General features: G+C 44.9%; 1 protein-coding gene across 1 annotated transcript in view; it reads right to left on the bottom strand.

Annotated features, from left to right (window-relative positions):
* Positions 1-19,914, bottom strand: part of LOC126993846 (ankyrin-1-like) — a 118,542-nt gene that overhangs the window by 88,020 nt on the left and 10,608 nt on the right. Inside the window, exon 2 of the mRNA XM_050852989.1 lies at positions 8,662-8,787. Within this exon, the coding sequence (XP_050708946.1) occupies positions 8,662-8,787 (126 nt within the window). The remainder of the gene's footprint in view (positions 1-8,661; positions 8,788-19,914) is intronic.

Genomic DNA, 19,914 nt, shown 5'->3' with positions numbered 1-19,914 from the left:
CATAAAAACATTCATATATAATACTGACGAAAGTTTGAGGCCAACGATATCGGACGTGACAATTTTCACCCAATCATGAGCTACAATGCGCAGGTGCCACACCCATGGAGATTGACGCTGTGAGTGGACAGATAACATGAAACAAAGTATAGAATGACTACAGACTGGAGGCGGCAGAACGCTTAACCCTAGACCTTGCTATCATTTCCGATTGGGGTAAAAGGAACCTTGTGTCCATTAATGCCTCAAAAACCCAATTTCTCCACCTATCAACTCGACACAATCTTCCAAATACCTATTCCCTATTCTTCGACAACACTCAGCTGTCACCTTCTTCAACACTAAATATCCTCGGTCTATCATTAGCTCAAAGTCTCAACTGGAAACTTTACATCCCTTCTATTACTAAATCAGCTTCCTCGAGGTTGGGCATTCTGTATCGTCTCCGCCAGTTCTTCTCCCCCGCACAGATGCTTCCAATATTGGGGACTTTTCCGCCCTCGTATGGAGTATGGATCTCACGTGTGTGTGTGGGGGGTGGGGGGGGCACTCACACAGCTCTTCTGGACAGAGTGGAGTATATGGTTCTTCGTCTCGTCAACTTTCCTCCTCTTACTGACAGCCTTTTACCTCTTAAATTTCGCCGCCATGTTGCATCTCTTTCTATCTTCTATCGATATTTTCATGCTGACTGCTCTTCTGAAATTGCTAACTGCATGCCTCACCCCCTCCCGCGGCCCCGCTGCACACGACTTACTACTCATGCTCATCCCTATACTGTCCAAACCCCTTATGCAAGAGTTAACCAGCATCTCCATTCTTTCATCCCCTTCAGTGGTAAACTCTGGAACATTCTTCCTTCGTCTGTATTTCCTCCTGCCTATGACTTGACCTCTTTCAAGAAGAGTGTATCAAGACACCTCTCCACCCGCCAGCTCTTTTCCCCCGCACAGTTCCTATCCATATACAGGGGCCTTGTCCGTCCTCGTATAGAGTATGCATCTCACGTGTCGGGGGCTACACACATAGACTACACCTCTTTTGTGCAGAGTAGAGTCAAGAGGCTCTTCGTCTCATCAAGTCTTCTACCTCTTAAATTTCACCGCCGTGTTGCCCCCTCGCGGCCCCACACCACATGACTCGAGCTCATTCCAATACTGTCCAAATCCCTTATGGAGGAGTTAACCAGCATCTTCACTCTTTCATCCCTCAAGCGGGTAAACTCTGGAACAATCTTCCTTCATCTGTATTTCCTTCTGCCTACGACTTGAACTCCTTCAAGAGGAGAGTACCAGGACACCTCGCCAACCGAAACTGACCTCTCTTCTGACCACTTCTCTTGACTTTTTATAGGAGCAGTGATCTACGTTTTTTTTATATTATTGTTATCTTTTTCCCCTGAGCTGTTTTCTTTACCTAAAACATATATATATATATATATATATATATATATATATATATATATATATATATATATATATATATATATATATATATATATATATATATATATATATACATAATATATATATATATATATATATATATATATATATATATATATATATATATATATATATATATATATATATATATATATATATATATATATATATATATATATATATTAGGAGTTGATAGGAAGACACCTACCGAACAGGCTTGAGGTACTCCTGGTAAGGATATATGGGAAGCGAGGAGGGTGCTGAAGCCCTTCAAAATCCCTTCCCATGTCCTCACTAACCGTTTCCCTTTTGTTTCATCAACACCAGAGAGCAGTTCAGCATGCTCTCTAAAGACAGTTCCTCTCTCTTTCTACACCACACTACATTCACACACCACACACACCTTTTCCCAAAATTATATTCAAAATGGTGATGAACCCACCGAAGAGGCGATGCTTCTGGCATTTTGCTTCAGCTCGGTGGGACGACCTGAGGATGTACTTTTCTGATTTCCCGCGGAATGATTACTGCTTCCAGGGGAGAGACCCCTTTGTGTGTGCCCAGCGCATCTCATAGGTGATTATCTCCGGAATGGAGGCATACATTCCACGTTCTTCCTCTACTCCTCTTGCTAAAAATCCTTGGTCTAATCATGCTTGTTCTCGTGCTATTAAAGATAGAGAGCCAGCTTACAAAAGGTTGCAGAGGCTTCGAACTCCCGCTAACTATGACCTTTACATTTCATCCCGGAATCGTGCCAAATCTATTCTCCGACCTACCAAAACTTCTTTTATCAATAGAAAATGTCAACAATTTGCTTCTTCTAATTCTTCCAGTGACATCTGACATCTAGCCAAAAAATATCTCCTCCAATTTCACTTCTTCCTCTTTCCCTCCTCTCCTTAACCCTGACGGCAGCACTGCCGTCTCATCTGTCTCTAAGGCTGAACTCTTCGCTCAAACTCTGTTAAAACTCCACCTTGGATGATTCTGGGCATATTCCTCCTACTCATCCCCCCTCTGACTCCTTTATGCCTGTCATTAAGATTCTTCCAAATGATGTTTTCTATGCCCTCTCTGGCCTCAACTCTCAGAAGGCTTATGGACCTGATGGAGTGCCTCCTATTGTCCTTAAAAACTGTATTTCTGTGCTGACACGCTGCCTGGTCAAACTCTTTCGTCTCTGCATATCAACATCTACCTTTCCTTCCTGCTGGAAGTATGCCTTTGTACAGCCTGTGCCTAAGAAGGGTGACCGTTCCAATCCCTCAAACTACCGCCCAATAGATTTACTTTCCTGTCTATCTAAAGCTTTTGAATCAATCCTTAACCAGAAGATTCAAAAGCACCTTTCTTCTTCCAACCTTCTATCTGATCGCCAGTATGGGTTCCGCAAGGGGTGTTCTACTGGCGATCTTCTTGCTCTCTTAACTGAATTGGTCATCCTCTCTTAGCCGTTTCGGTGAAATGTTCTCTGTTGCGCTAGACATATCGAAAGCCTTCGATAGAGTCTGGCACAAGTCTGCTTTCTAAATTGCCCTCTTTGGGATTCTATCCCTCTCTCTATTCCTTTATCTCCAGTTTCCTTTCCGGCCGTTCTATCTCTGCGGTGGTAGACGGTCACTGTTCTTCCCCTAAACCTATCAACAGTGGCGTTCCACAGGGCTCTGTCCTATCACCCACTCTCTTACTGTTATTCATTAATGATCTTCTCTCCATAACAAACTGTCCTGTCCACTCATACGCCGACGACTCCACTCTGTATTATTCAACTTCTTTTAATAGAAGACCCTCTCAACAGGAAGTACACGACTCCAGACTGGAAGCTGCAGAACGCTTAACCTCAGACCTTGCTATCATTTCTGATTGGGGCATAAGGAACCTTGTGTCCTTCAATGCCTCAAAAACTCAATTTCTCCACCTATCAACTCGACACAATCTTCCAAACACCTATCCCCTATTCTTGGACAACACTCAGCTGTCACCTTCTTCAACACTAAACATCCTCGGTCTATCCTTAACTCAAAATCTCAGCTGGAAACTACACATCTCCTCTCTCGCTAAATCAGCTTCCTCGTGGTTGGGCGTTCTGTATCGTCTTCGCCAGTTCTCCCCCGCGCAGTTGCTATCCATATACAGGGGCTTTGTTGCCTCTCTTTCTATCTGCTATCGATATTTCCACGCTGACTGCTCTTCTGAACTTGCTAACTGCATGCCTCCCCCCCTCCTGCGGCCCCGCTGTACACGACTTTCTACTCATGCTCATCCCTGTACTGTCCAAACCCCTCATGCAAGAGTTAACCAGCATCTTCACTCTCTCATCCCTCACGCTGGTAAACTCTGGAACAATCTTCCTTCATCTGTATTTCCTCCTGCCTACGACTTGAACTCTTTCAAGAGAAGGGTGTCAGGACACCTCTCCCCCCGAAATTGACCTCTTTTTCGTCCACCTCTTATGATTCTTTTTTAGGAGCAGCGAGTAGCTGCCCTTTTATTATTGCTTCCTTTTTCTGTGCCTTTGAGCTGCCTCCTTTGTTTAAAAATGTGTATATATATATATATATATATATATATATATATATATATATATATATATATATATATATATATATATATATATATATATATATATATATATATATATATATATATATATATATATATATATATATATATATATATATATATATATATAGATATAGATATATATATATATATATATATATATATATATATATATATATATATATTGTGTAGTGGTTGGTGAGGCTGTTCAACGAGTGTTTCAGAGAGGGGGCCGTCCCCTTGGAGCGGAAGAGTGAATGTGTAGTGCCACTGTACAAAGGTAAAGGTGATAAGTACGAGTGTGGTAGTTTTAGGGGTATCAGTTTGTTGAGCGTGGTTGGCAAGGTGTATGGGAGAGTATTGATTGATAGGGACCGATGCGGGACAGATTGTATGGTTGGTGAGGAGCAGTGTGGGGTTAGGAGCGGCAGAGGGTACATGGATCAGGTGTTTGAACATAAGAACATAAGAACATGGGGAGACAGCAAGAGGCCTAATTGCCTACACAGGGCAGCTCTAGATTCTGCCCCGCCACCCCCCGCACTACCACCTGTCATCCTCGGCAATGTAGCTATCCAGTCTACTCTTAAAACAAGCTATCGTCCCTGCACTCACCATGTGATTGCCGAGTCTATTCCATTCCCCCACCACCCTATTACTAAACAAATGCTTGCCTGTTTCCCTCCTAACTATATACTTTTCTTATTTAAATCCATTACTGCGTGTTCTATCCTGCTGGCTAACTTTCAGTACTTTACTTATATCGCCTTTGTTGTAACCCTTGACCCATTTTAATAATTCTATCAGATCTCCCCACACTCTTCGTTTGTCTAGTGAATGTAAGTTGAGATGTTTCAGCCTATCTTGATATGAAAGGTTCCTCAGTCCCTGAATCATCTTGGTCATCCTCCTCTGAACTGATTCTAGCAAGTTGATGTCCATTCTGTAGTGTGGGCACCAAAATTGGACACCATAATCTAAGTGTGGCCTAACTAACAATAAATGGAGTCTGAGGATGACCTCTGCACTTTTGTTGGTTACCGTTCTGGTAATACGTAAAGTCTAATACCCTGTTGGCCCTATTCCTCGCACTAATACATTGCTTCCTTACTTTTAGGTCAGAGTTCATTAACACTCTTAAATCCCTTTCACACCCTGAACTGCCTATCGCTCTGGAGTCTAAACTATACCCGTGTAATGGGTTGCGTGTTCCTACACTTAGCACGCTACACTTGGTGATGCTAAAATTCATCTGCCATTTCTCTGACCAAGCTGACAGTTTGTTGAGATCCTCCTGCAGTGCTCTAGCATCCTCCCTTGTCCTAATTGTGTGTCCCATTTTAGTGTCATCCGCAAATTTAACTATGTCAGTAGCTATCCCATTGTCTATATCATTGATGTAGATAATGAATAAAAGCGGGCCTAAAACTGAGCCTTGAGGAGCCCCACTGGTAACATTATCCCATTCGTATTTTTTACCGTTAATGGTAACCCTCTGTTTCCTGTCGCAAATCCACGCCCTAGTCCAATCATAAACCTTCCCTCCTATTCCATGAGCCCTGACTTTATTTAACAGTCTCTGGTGAGGTACCTTATCGAAGACCTTACTAAAATCAAGATAAACTACATCGTAACTCTCATCATTGTCAGCTGCCTCGTATACTCTATTGTAAAAGGATAAAAGATTAGTGAGGCACGACTTTCCTAAACCCATGCTGTGAGTCGTGAATTAAATTATGTCTGTCAATATGGTCCCTAATACTATCTACTATTATTGACTCAAGCATTTTACCTATAACTGACGTCAAATTGATCGGCCTATAGTTTTGCATTGAAGATTTGTCTCCCTTCGTAAATATTGGAATAACGTGTGCCTGCCTCCTTGAAACAGGCACCACCCCTGTGTCTAGCGACTTCCTAAAGTCTTCTGTTAGTTGCCCACTGATTTCAGCACAAATCTTTTCTTTCCAATCTACTCTCCGACGGATTCTATCCATCTCTCTGTACATTTATCTCCAGTTTCCTTTCTGACCGTTCTATTTCTGCTGTTGTAGATGGTCACTGTTCTTCCCCTAAGCCTCTTAACAGTGGTATCCCGCAGGGTTCTGTCCTATCTCCAACTCTCTTTCTGTTGTTCATTGATGATTTTTTTCCAAAACGAACTGTCCTATCCATTCTTACGCCGATGACTTTACTCGGCATTACTCAACTTCTTTTAATAGAAGACCCACCCAACAGGAACTAAACGATTCCAAGCTGGAGGCAGCAGAACGCTTAGCCTCAGACCTTACTATTATTTCCGATTGGGGCAAGAAGAACTTGATGTCCTTCAGTGCCTCAAAAACAGTTTCTCCACCTATCCACTCGACACAATCTTCCAAACAACTATCCCCTATTCCTTGAAAACACTCAGATATCACCTTCTTCAACACTAAACATCTTCGGTCTATCCTTAACTTAAAATCTCAACTGGAAACTTCTTTTCTCTTCGCACAGCCATACAGCCGCTATCCATTTACAGCGGCCTTGTTCGCCCTTGTATGGAGTATGCATCTCACGTGTGGAGGGTCCCACTCACACAGCTCTCTTGGACAGAGTGGAGTCTAAGGCTCCTCGTCTCATCAGCTCTCCTCCTCTTACTGAAAGTCTTCTACCTCTTAAATTTCCCCGCCATGTTGCCTCTCTTTCTATCTTCTATCGATATTTTTATGCTGACTGCTCTTCTGAGCTTGTTAACTGCATGCCTCCCCCTCTCCCGCGGCCTTGCAACACACAGCTTTCTACTCATGCTCATCCCTTTACTGTCCAAATCCCTTACGGACGAGTTAACCAGCATCTTCACTCTTTTATCCCTCACGCTGGTAAACTCTGGAACAATCTTCCTTCATCTGTATTTCCTCATGCCTACGACTTGAACTCATTCAAGAGGAGGGTATCAGGACACCTCTCCTCCCGAAATTGACCTATCTTTCGGCCACTCCTCTAACTCTTTTTAGGAGCCGTGAGTAGCGGGCTTTTTATTCACATTTTTTTCCTTTTTTTATGCCCTTGAACTGACTCCTCTGCTGTAAAAAAAAAAATATAGAAAGTACCTCAACTTCTCTAATTCTTCCAAAGACTTCTGGCAACTAGCGAAAAATATCTCCTCCAATTTCAGTTTTTCATCATTCGCTCCTCTCCGTAATCCTGACGGCAGCACCGCCGCATCAATCCACAGAAGGCTTATGGACCTGATAGTGTCTCCTTTTGCCTTCAAACATTGTGCTACTGTGCTGACTCCCTGCCCGGTCAAACTCTTTCGTATCTGCTTTTCAACATCTACCTTTCCTTCCCGCTGTAAGAAAGCCTACATACCGCCTGTACATAAGATGTGTGACCGTTCCAGTCCCTCAAACCCATGTCCCTTAGCATTAATTTCAAGTCAATCTAAAGCTTTTGAATCTATACTTAACTGGAAAATTCATAAGCTTCTATCCACTTCTGACCTTCTATCTGATCACCAGTATGTGTTCCGCAATAGGCGTTCTACTGGTGATCTTATTTTTTTTTTTTTTTTAACTGACTCTTGGTCATCCTCTCTTAGCCGTTTCAGTGAAACCTTCACTGTTGTCTTAAACATTTCGAGAGCATTCGACAAGGCCTGGCACAAGTCTATGCTGTCTAAACTTCCCTCCTACATACTCTATCCCTCTCTCTGTACCTTTATCTCCAGTTTCCTTTCCGGCCGTTCTTTCTCCGCTGTGATAGACGGTCACTGTTCTTCTATTCCAATCAACAGTGGTGTCCCACAGGGCTCAGTCCTATCACCCACTCTCTTCCTGTTATTCATCAATGATTTCTTTCCAAAACAAAGTCTTATCCACTCGTTAGCTAATGACATTACTCCTCATCATTCAACTTCTTTCAGCAGAAGACCCTTCCAACAGGAAATACAAGACTCCAGACTGGAAGCTGCAGGAGGCTTAACCTCAGACCTTGCTATCATTTCTTTCCGAGGGAGGAGGAACCTTGTGTCCTTTAACGCCTCAAAACAATAATTTCTCCAGCTCTCCACTCGACACAACTTCCTAACACCTATACCCTATTTCAGTGCCATTCAAAATCGGTAACAAAAAGATTATTGATTATATTATTCAACCTTTTTATAAGAGGATGTACAATAATACAGATGCAAGTACGACAATTCTGACTTGTTTAGTACGATATTTTGGGCAAATTCATCTGGCAACGCTGACCCAACCTCAGTCCCCCTCGTGCTTCCGTCTCGCTCACGTCACCTCTCTGTCGCCTCGTTCACTTATTGTGTATCTCCTGCACAATACACTACTTCATGCAGCGTGTTAACCCAACCTTGCGATGCCCCCTGGGGACACAAACATATACAGCTCACAGAAGCAAGGTTTGAGATGAGTAATGGCCATATATATACCTTGACACCATAAGCAATTAAGAAATAACACACTGTCCTGGAATAAAATTTGTGTTACATTGTGTTATTGCTGTTACAGCATTATTGTAACTATTACAACGCTGCCACCGACAACAACGACATCAATACCAAAAACTTCACCGACAACAACACCAGTAGCAACACCACGGAAGCAACTGAAACAACAATAACAACAGCACTGTTTGTGGCATCCATATTTACCACCAATTTGCGGAGTTCGCTGAGAACCTGTTCCATGGCGGCGCCTGTCTCCGGTGCGTCGCCACTGCTGCCTGCACGCACTCCTCCGTCGCCGGCCGCAGCCCTCACCGCGCCTCTGGGCGTGACCTGCAGAGGAACACAGACGGCTCTCACACAGCGGTTGCGGTGCGTGGCGAGGGCAGGGTGACGCGGGGGGAGTAGTGAGAAAGTAACTGGGTGGTACAGTTGATGATAATGGTAACGGTGGTGGTAGCCTAGGCCTATGTGGTGGTGGTGGTGGTGGTGAGGTCTGGTGATAATGAGTGTGACTGGTTGATGATAGTTATAATGGTGGTGGTGGTGGTGGTGGTGTTGGGGGTGGTGAGGTCTGGTGATAATGAGTGTGACTGGTTGATGATAGTTATAATGGTGATGGTGTTGTTGTTGTTGGTGGTGGTGATGGTGGCGGTGGTGGTGGTGGTGGTGGTGAGGTCTGGTGATAATGAGTGTGACTGGTTGATGATAGTTATAATGGTGGTGGTGGTGGTGGTGGTGGTGAGGTCTGGTGATGATGAGTGTGACTGGTTGATGATAGTTATAATGGTGATGGTGGTGGTGGTGGTGGTGGTGAGGTCTGGTGATAATGAGTGTGACTGGTTGATGATAGTTATAATGGTGGTGGTGGTGGTGGTGGTGGTGAGGTCTGGTGATAATGAGTGTGACTGGTTGATGATAGTTATAATGGTGGTGGTGGTGGTGGTGGTGGTGGTGGTGGTGAGGTCTGGTGATAATGAGTGTGACTGGTTGATGATAGTTATAATGGTGATGGTGGTGGTGGTGGTGAGGTCTGGGTATAATGAGTGTGACTGGTTGATGATAGTTATAATGGTGGTGGTGGTGGTGGTGGTGAGGTCTGGTGATAATGAGTGTGACTGGTTGATGATAGTTATAATGGTGATGGTGGTGGTGGTGGTGAGGTCTGGTGATAATGAGTGTGACTGGTTGATGATAGTTATAATGGTGGTGGTGGTGGTGGTGGTGAGGTCTGGTGATAATGAGTGTGACTGGTTGATGATAGTTATAATGGTGGTGGTGGTGGTGGTGGTGAGGTCTGGTGATAATGAGTGTGACTGGTTGATGATAGTTATAATGGTGATGGTGGTGGTGGTGGTGGTGGTGAGGTCTGGTGATAATGAGTGTGACTGGTTGATGATAGTTATAATGGTGATGGTGGTGGTGGTGGTGGTGGTGAGGTCTGGTGATAATGAGTGTGACTGGTTGATGATAGTTATAATGGTGGTGGTGGTGGTGGTGGTGGTGGTGAGGTCTGGTGATAATGAGTGTGACTGGTTGATGATAGTTATAATGGTGGTGGTGGTGGTGGTGGTGGTGGTGGTGAGGTCTGGTGATAATGAGTGTGACTGGTTGATGATAGTTATAATGGTGGTGGTGGTGGTGGTGGTGGTGGTGGTGGTGAGGTCTGGTGGTAATGAGTGTGACTGGTTGATGATAGTTATAATGGTGGTGATGGTGGTGGTGGTGAGGTCTGGTGGTAATGAGTGTGACTGGTTGATGATAGTTATAAGAACATAAGAACATAAGAACGCAGGAGTCTACAAGAGGCCGGTAGGCCTGTACGAGGCAGCTCCTTTGACCCTAAGCTCCCGTGTATCTAGCCCCACCTAATATCGCTGTCCATGAATTTATCTAGTCTATTTTTGAATGTGACAATTGTATTGGCACTCACCACATGACTGCTAAGCCTATTCCACTCATCCACCACCCTGTTAGTAAACCAATTTTTGCCTATGTCCCTGTTGAATCTGAATTTATCCAGTTTAAACCCGTTACTTCGTGTCCTACCCGGTTCTCTTACCAACAAAACCTTATGAATGTCTCCCTTATTAAAGCCCTTCATCCATTTATAAACCTCGATCATGTCTCCACACATCCTTCGCCTTTCTAGAGAATGCAAGTTTAACTGTTTGAGTCTTTCCTCGTATGGCAAGTTTCTCAACCCCTGAATCATCTTAGTCATCCTCCTCTACACCGATTCTAACATTTTGATATCCATTCTATAGTAGGGTGACCAGAACTGAACCGCATAGTCAAGATGAGGTCTAACTAATGCTAAATATAGTTTGAGGAAGACTTCGGGGCTTCTGTTGCTTACGCTCCTTGAAATAAATCCCAGTACCCTATTAGCTCGGTTTCTAGCTTGAATGCATTGTGCCCTTGGACGGAGATCAGAGCTCACTAAGACCCCTAAATCCCTCTCGCACCCAGACCTACTTATGAGAGTGTCATTTAAGCAATAGTTATGTGAGGGGTTGTTCCTACCTACACTCAGAATACTGCACTTCCCTACATTGAACTCCATCTGCCATTTATCCGCCCAGTCATATAATCTGTTGAGTTCACCTTGGAGAATACTAGCGTCCTGATCCGACTCAATTACTCTACCGATCTTGGTATCATCTGCAAATTTACTAACATCACTACTAATTCCTGTGTCTAAGTCATTGATATAAATAATAAACAAAAGTGGACCTAATACCGAACCTTGTGGGACCCCACTCGTAACACATCCCCAGTCAGATCTTTTACCATTGATTTGCACTCTTTGCTTCCTATTGCTAAGCCACGCCTTGACCCAGTTCAAAACTTTACCCTCTACTCCGTGAGCCTGTAATTTAAGCAACAGTCGTTGGTGAGGAACTTTGTCAAACGCTTTACTAAAATCAAGATAGATTACATCATAATTTTCATCTCTGTCAACCGCCTCAAATACTTTATTGTAGAAGGACAAGAGATTGGTGAGGCATGACCTACCTTTTGTGAACCCATGCTGCGAGTCGTGAATTAAGCTATGTTTCTCTAAATGCTCCCGAATGTTCCTGGCTATTATGGACTCCAGCATCTTCCCTATAACCGATGTTAAGCTAATTGGGCGATAGTTTGAAGCAACTGACCTGTCCCCCTTTTTAAAAATCGGCGTCACATTAGCTACTTTCCATAGGCTCGGCACATAGCCAGTATTTACCGACATGCAGATGATACCACGATCGGTAGAGTAATTGAGTCGGATCAGGACGCTAGTATTCTCCAAGGTGAACTCAACAGATTATATGACTGGGCGGATAAATGGCAGATGGAGTTCAATGTAGGGAAGTGCAGTATTCTGAGTGTAGGTAGGAACAACCCCTCACATAACTATTGCTTAAATGACACTCTCATAAGTAGGTCTGGGTGCGAGAGGGATTTAGGGGTCTTAGTGAGCTCTGATCTCCGTCCAAGGGCACAATGCATTCAAGCTAGAAATCGAGCTAATAGGGTACTGGGATTTATTTCAAGAAGCCCCGAAGTCTTCCTCAAACTATATTTAGCATTAGTTAGACCTCATCTTGACTATGCGGTTCAGTTCTGGTCACCCTACTATAGAATGGATATCAAAATGTTAGAATCGGTGCAGAGGAGGATGACTAAGATGATTCAGGGGTTGAGAAACTTGCCATACGAGGAAAGACTCAAACAGTTAAACTTGCATTCTCTAGAAAGGCGAAGGGTGCCTGGAGACATGATCGAGGTTTATAAATGGATGAAGGGCTTTAATAAGGGAGACATTCATAAGGTTTTGTTGGTAAGAGAACCGGGTAGGACACGAAGTAACGGGTTTAAACTGGATAAATTCAGATTCAACAGGGACATAGGCAAAAATTGGTTTACTAACAGGGTGGTGGATGAGTGGAATAGGCTTAGCAGTCATGTGGTGAGTGCCAATACAATTGTCACATTCAAAAATAGACTAGATAAATTCATGGACAGCGATATTAGGTGGGGTTAGATACACGGGAGCTTAGGGTCAAAGGAGCTGCCTCATACAGGCCTACCGGCCTCTTGCAGACTCCTGCGTTCTTATGTTCTTATCTTAAAGATGTCGGTTAGTGGGTCACTGATTATATCACCTAACTCCTTTAATACCCTCGGAAATATCCCGTCAGGACCTGGCGACTTGTTCTTCTTAAGCTTATCTATCTCATCCTGAACTACTTGCCTGGTAATGATTATATCCCTCAATTTATCGCCATCCCCGCCCTCGTACACCTGAACTCTTTCCGGTATAGTCGTTCGATCCTCCTGTGTGAATACTGAAAGGAAGTAGTCGTTCAACAATGTGCTCATATTTTCGTAATTTTCTACTAGCTCCCCTGTGTTTGTTTTCAGCGGTCCAATTTTCTCCCGTGTTTTTGTTCTATACATCTGAAAGAAGCCCTTAGGATTACTTTTCGCCTCATTTGCTACTTTGATCTCATAGTTCTTTTTTGCTATCCTGGTGTTTTTCTTAACTAATCTAGATAGTTCGACGTACCGGCCCCTGAGATGTGTTTCCCCATTCTTTATTTTCTGATAAATTCCCTTCTTTAACCCAATCTCGTGTTTTAGTCCACGAGTCATCCACTTAGGATCATTGTTTTCTTTTCTAAGTGTTCGCTGTGGTATATGCTGTTCTTGCCCCTCTACTATTTCTCTAACTAAATTATTGTAAGACATTTCTACCTGGTTCTCCTGGCTCTCCAATCCGCAGTTCTGGCCCTCATGAATCCCTAAATTATCCCAGTTTACCCCTTCAAGATGTCTTCGAAGCCCCTCGTAGTTTGCTCTTCTAAAATCTGGCACTAACACTGGGTTTGGTTCGCGGGTTACCGCCCAGTCTAAGCTAAAACGAACCGTTCTGTGATCATTATTTCCTAACTCTCCGCCCACCTCCAACTCACGTAACAAGTTCCCATTATTGGTTAGGACTAAGTCTAATATGTTATCTCCTCTGGTAGGCTCAGTAACTACCTGCTTAAGGAAATTATCTTGTATAACTTCAAGAAAGTCCTCGGCTTCCAGGTCACCCACTAGATCTTCCCAGTCTATATTCCTATAATTAAAGTCCCCCATTACGCAGACATTTCTACTCATACTCGCCCTGCCAATCTCCTGTAGTAATATACTCGTGTCCTGCCTGTTAAGGTTGGGTGGCCTGTATATAACTCCTAGAGTTAGTTTTTCTTTCCCTTTGTAAACGTCCACCCAAACTGATTCTGAATCCATGTTAGTTTTGACTGAGTTGTTAACTAAACATTTAAGTGAGTCTTTAACATATAGCGCAACTCCACCTCCCTTTCTGCCCCTTCTGTCTTTGTGAAACATCTGATAACCCGTTATTTCAAATTCTGATCTAAAATTTCTATTAGCAGTGTCTATCCATGTCTCAGTGATCGCTATTATGTCAAAATTTTCTGAACAAGCTTCACCCCTTAGTAAGTCTATCTTGTTTCTGAGGCTCCTGCTGTTAGTATAGAAGATTCTTAGCCCGTCCTCTGTTACCCCTCTAGAATTACTTCTAAGCTGCCTGGTTATATTATGAGCTAGATGTCCCCTCCCATTACTCCTCCCATTGCTCCCATTACTCCTCCCCCCCTCGCCTATACTAAAAAATCCCTCAGGGTACCAAGTGCTCGCTTCTGAGAGAGCCTCAACACCCTTGAACGTCAAGTGTATCCCGTCAGGGGCGTCGAGGGCGTCGTTGCCAAAGAGGTTCCAATTGTCGACGAACAGCCACCCATTGCGCTCGCAGTGCTCAGCAAGTCTGCTGTTCACTGCTATCGCCCTGGACAGCCATCCATCGCCAACGCCCCTCCTTGGCAGGACGCCACACACTACTGGTGACCCACCAGCGTCACGTATCCTGCCTAACAATTCTCTAAAACGCCTGAGAAGGTCCTCGCTTGGCACACGAGAAACGTCGTTTCCGCCACAGCTGAGAAAGACAATGGGGTTCGATCCTCGCTTGCCATACACGCCTCAATCCTGTCTGATATATGGCCCACCTGCCCCTGGAAACACACCCTCGTCCTGTTCTTATCCTTGGAGCAAAAATACCTGTCAACATAACGAACCTGACTATCACCAACAACAAGAACCCGACGGTTGAAAGGAGGGCCAGGAGGGGTGGGTGAAGGGGGGAGAGCAGGAAGGGAGGGAGGGACCTGCTGTGAAGAACGAGGAGAAATTGTGGAAGAGGTGGAAGGTGGAAAGGGGGAGGAGGAGGAGGAAGAGGAAGAAGGAGAAAGGGAGGGTGAGGTGGTGGAGGGAGGAACGGACGAGGAGAGGGAGGAGGAAGAGGGGAAAAGGGAAGGTAAGGGACAGGTGTTGGAGGGAGGGACGAGCGAGGAGGCGGAGGACACGGAGGAGAAAGAGGGAGAAGAGGTGGAGGAGGTGGAGTGTGGGCGGGAAGAGGGGAGAGGGGGGACGGAAGAGGAAGGCGAGGACTTTGAGGCGGAGGAGGAGGAGGGGGAGGATGAGGAGGAGGAGGAGGAAGGAGGAGAGGGAAGGGAAGGTGAAGGACAGGTGTGGGAGGGAGGGACGAGCGAAGAGGCGGAGGACAAGGAGGAGAAAGAGGGAGAGGAGGAGGAGGAGGAGGGTGGGGAGAGGGGAGAGGGAGGACGGAAGAGGAAGGCGAGGAGGAGGAGGAGGAGGAGGAAGAGGAGGAAGAAGAGGAGAAGGAGGGGTGGGAAGCGGGGAGATCGGAGATGGTCGAGGAGGAGGAGGAGGAGGATGGGAGGGGCTGCTGTGTGGGTGAAGACAATACTAGAGGGGAGGAGGATGAGGAAGAAGAGGAAGAGGAAGGGGAGGAGGACGAGGAAGAAGAGGAAGAGGAAGGGGAGGAGGAGGAGGCGGGGCTTGTTGCTGCTGCACTAACCAGTAAGTGTACCTGGGAGGCGAGAGTCGTAACCCTATTCTCTAACTCTATGATCCTCTGATCATCCTTCTGAGTCTTAACGCAGAACCTACAAACGTTCTTGGAAAGAAAGTACTGCTTGGCCATGCGAAGGCCACACCCAGAACAACGCTTGAGGGACGTCATGGTGAAGATATGGGCGAGGCAAGACGGAAACAATTAGGCGCGTTAAGACGATAACAAAGTACGCAGCTGCGGTGAGGTCGTCAGGTCAAAAATGTGTATCTAGGAAAACAAACCAACAGCTGCTGTGAGGTCGCAGTCAGGTCAATTCCCCGGGGAAAAGGGTGTGTCTCGGGTAAAAAGGCGCGGTTATTTCTACCCACCAAGACAAAACATAGGCCAATATTAATATACTGAGAAATCACTTATGTAAAGAAGATAATAACTGTGTTCACTAGGTTTGCGCGGAAAGTGGATTATCTAGTGTTTTGTGTGGACTTAGAAATTAACGTAGCTTGGCGCGCCTGATTCACGTAGTCCTATTATCACAGCACAGTAAAGTATCCTAATAATAGAAGGAGAAGAAAACACAAAAGCAATATAAAAAACACAAAAGCAATATAAAACCGTGTAGCACTGGCGTGAAAGAATGTTGAATTTAGTGTAGATGTGGGAAGCTTAATACACTTGTCCTAGGAGTAACTGTGGATCACTATCTAACTAAGTAAATATTAAATCAGAACACTTAGCGGTCTGTAGTAGAAGGCAGGGTAATCCTCCTGGTTTTGTAGTCCTCCAGTACAGCAGCAGCTCACAGAAGCACAGAACGCCTCACACCGCGAAAGCAGAGGAAAACAGAGGAAAGAGCGAGTTGGCACCACACAGCAGCGGGGCAAAGTCACGTGTGAACCCAAGGAAGGTCGCGCGCTGACTGAGGAAGGTCGCGCGCTGGTGGTGGTGGTGGTGGTGGTGGTGGTGGTGAGGTCTGGTGATAATGAGTGTGACTGGTTGATGATAGTTATAATGGTGGTGGTGGTGGTGGTGGTGAGGTCTGGTGATAATGAGTGTGACTGGTTGATGATAGTTATAATGGTGATGGTGGTGGTGAGGTCTGGTGATAATGAGTGTGACTGGTTGATGATAGTTATAATGGTGGTGGTGGTGGTGGTGAGGTCTGGTGGTAATGAGTGTGACTGGTTGATGATAGTTATAATGGTGGTGGTGGTGGTGGTGGTGGTGGTGGTGGTGGTGAGGTCTGGTGATAATGAGTGTGACTGGTTGATGATAGTTATAATGGTGGTGGTGGTGGTGGTGGTGGTGAGGTCTGGTGATAATGAGTGTGACTGGTTGATTATAGTTATAATGGTGGTGGTGGTGGTGGTGGTGGTGAGGTCTGGTGATAATAAGTGTGACTGGTTGATGATAGTTATAATGGTGGTGGTGGTGGTGGTGGTGGTGGTGGTGGTGAGGTCTGGTGATAATGAGTGTGACTGGTTGATGATAGTTATAATGGTGGTGGTGGCGGTGGTGGTGGTTGTAATGAGTGTTTTTTTTTACAGCACAAAGAGCAACTCAAGGGCAACAAATATATGTAAAAAAAACACCCGCCTACTTTTGCTCTCATATAGTGATAAGTAAAGAGAAGCCAAAAGAGAGATCAGTTTCGGATGGAGAGATGTCTTGATACACTCTTCTTGAAAGAGGTCAAGTCATAGGCAAGAGGAAATACAGGCGAAGGAAAACTGTTCTAGAGTTTACCAGTGAAAGGGATGAAAGAATGGAAATGCTGGTTAACTCTTGCAAAAGGGGTTTGGACAGTATAGGGATGAGCATAAGTTGAAAGTCGTGTGCAGCGGGGCAGCGGGAAGGGGAGGGCGGGAGGCATGCAGTTAGCAAGTTCAGAAGAGCAGTCAGCATGAAAACATCGATAGAAGAGGAGGAGAGCTGATGAGACGAAGAGCCTTAGACTCCACTCTGTTCAGAAGAGCTGTGTGAGTGAAGCTCCCCCACACGTGAGATGCATAAACCATACGTGGGCAGAAAAGGCCCATATATATGGAAGGCATATATATGGAAAGCATCTGTGTGGGGGAGAAGAACGGGCGGAGACGATACAGAACGCCCAACCTCGAGGAAGCTGATTTACCAAGAGAGGAAATGTGAAGTTTCCAGTTAAGATTTTGAGCGAAGGATAGACCGAGGATATTTAGTGTTAAAGATGGTGAAAGCTGAGTGTTGTCGAAGAATAGCGGATAGGTATTTGGAAGATTGTGTCGAGTTGATAGGTGGATAAATTGGGTTTTTGAGGTATTGAAGGACACAAGGCTTCTTCTACCCCAGTCGGAAATGATAGCAAGGTCTGATGTTAAGCGTTCTGCAGCCTCCAGTCTGGAGTCTTGCTATTCCTGTTGAGAGGGTCTTCTGTTGATAGAAGTTGAGTAATGCAGAGTGGAGTCGTCGGCGTATGAGTGGACAGGACAGTTTGTTATGGAAAGAAGTTCATTGATGAATAACAGGAAGAGAGTGGGTGATAGGACAGAGCCCTGTGGAACACAACTGTTTGATAGGTTTAGGGGAAGAACAGTGACCGTCTACCACCGCAGAGATAGAACGGCCGGAAACGAAACTGGAGATAAAGGAAAAGAGAGAGGGATATAATCCAAAAGAGGGCAGTTTAGAAAGCAAAGACTTGTGTCAGACTCTATCGAAAGCTTTCGCTATGTCTAGCGCAACTGAGAAAGTTTCACCGAAACGGCTAAGAGAGGATGACCAGGAGTCAGTTAAGAGAGCAAGAAGATCGCCAGTAGAACGCCCCTTGCGGAACCCATACTGGCGAAGAGATAGAAGGTTAAAAGAGGAAAGGTCCTTTTGAATCTTCCGGTTAAGGATTGATTCAAAAACTTTAGATAGACAGGGAAGTAATGCTATAGGGTGGTAGTTTGAAGGATTGGAACGGTCACCCTTCTTAGGCACAGGCTGTACAAAGGCATACTTCCAGCAGGAAGGAAAGGTAGATGTTGATAGGCAGAGACGAAAGAGTTTGACCAGGCAGGGTGTCAGCACGGAAGCACAGTTTTTAAAGACAATAGGAGGCACCCCATCAGGTCCATAAGCCTTCTGAGAGTTGAGTCCAGAGAGGGCATAGAAAACATCGTTCTTAAGATTCTTAATAACAGGCGTAAAGGAGTCAGAGGAGGGATAAGTGGGAGGAATATGCCCAGATTCGTCCAGAGTGGAGTTTTTACAGAAAGTTTGAGAGCATAGTTCAGCCATCGAGATAGATGAGACGGCGGTGCTGCCGTTAGGGAGAGGAGGGAGACAGGAAGAAGTTAAATTGGAGATGTTTTTGGCTAGGTGCAAGAAGTAACGGGAAGAATTAGAAAAAGCAAGGTTTTGACATTTTCTATTAATGAAGGATGTTTTGGCTAGTCGAAGAATATATTTTGCACGATTCCGGGCAGAAATATAAAGATCATGGTTAGCAGGAGTGCGAAGGCTCTGGTATCTTTTGTGAGCTGCCTCTATCTTTGATAGCACAAGAACAAGCGTGATTAAACCAAGGCCTTAGCATGAGGAGTAGAGAAACTGCGTGGAATGTGTGCCTCCATTCTAGAGACAATCACCTCTGTGAGGCGCTGGGCACACACAGAGTAGTCTCTCATCTGGAAGCAGTAATCATTGCACGGGAAATCGGAAAAGTACATCCTCAGGTCGTCCCACCGAGCTGAAGCAAAATGCCAGAAGCATCGCCTCTTCGGTTGGTCCAGAGGGTTCACAGGAGCGATGAGACAGGATACAGAAATAAGGTTGTGATCGGAGGAGCCCAACGGAAAGAACAGTTTGACAGAGTAAGTAGAATGGTTAGAGGTAAGGAAGAAGTCTAGTGTCGGGACGGTCGGGAATACGTGTAAGGTGCTGAACCAACTGCTCTAGATCGTTGAGGAGAGCAAAGTTGTAGGCTTGTTCACCAGGTTTGTCAGTGAAAGAGGATGAAAGCCACAGCTGGTGGTGCACATTGAAATCTCCTTGGATGGAGACTTAAGAACATAAGAATATAAGAACGCAGGAGTCTGCAAGAGGCCGGTAGGCCTGTACGAGGCAGCTCCTTTGATCCTAAGCTCCCGTGTATCTAGTCCCACCTAATATCGCTGTCCATGAATTTATCTAGTCTATTTTTGAATGTGACAATTGTATTGGCACTCACCACGTGACTGCTAAGCCTATTCCACTCATCCACCACCCTGTTTGTAAACCAATTTTTGCCCGTGTCCCTGTTGAATCTGAATTTATCCAGTTTAAACCCATTACCTCGTGTCCTACCCGGTTCTCTTACCAACAAAACCTTATGAATGTCTCCCTTATTAAGGCCCTTCATCCATTTATAAAGCTCGATCATATCTCCACGCACCCTTCGCCTTTCTAGAGAATGCAAGTTTAACTGTTTGAGTCTTTCCTCGTATGGCAAGTTTCTCAACCCCTGAATCATCTTAGTCATCCTCCTCTGCACCGATTCTAACATTTTGATATCCATTCTATAGAAA

This window comes from Eriocheir sinensis, unplaced genomic scaffold, assembly GCF_024679095.1.
Source record: "Eriocheir sinensis breed Jianghai 21 unplaced genomic scaffold, ASM2467909v1 Scaffold688, whole genome shotgun sequence".
Taxonomy (NCBI): Eukaryota; Metazoa; Arthropoda; class Malacostraca; order Decapoda; family Varunidae; genus Eriocheir; species Eriocheir sinensis.
The sequence above is the reverse complement of the archived record's forward strand: the minus strand, read 5'-3'. Positions and strand labels throughout refer to the sequence as shown.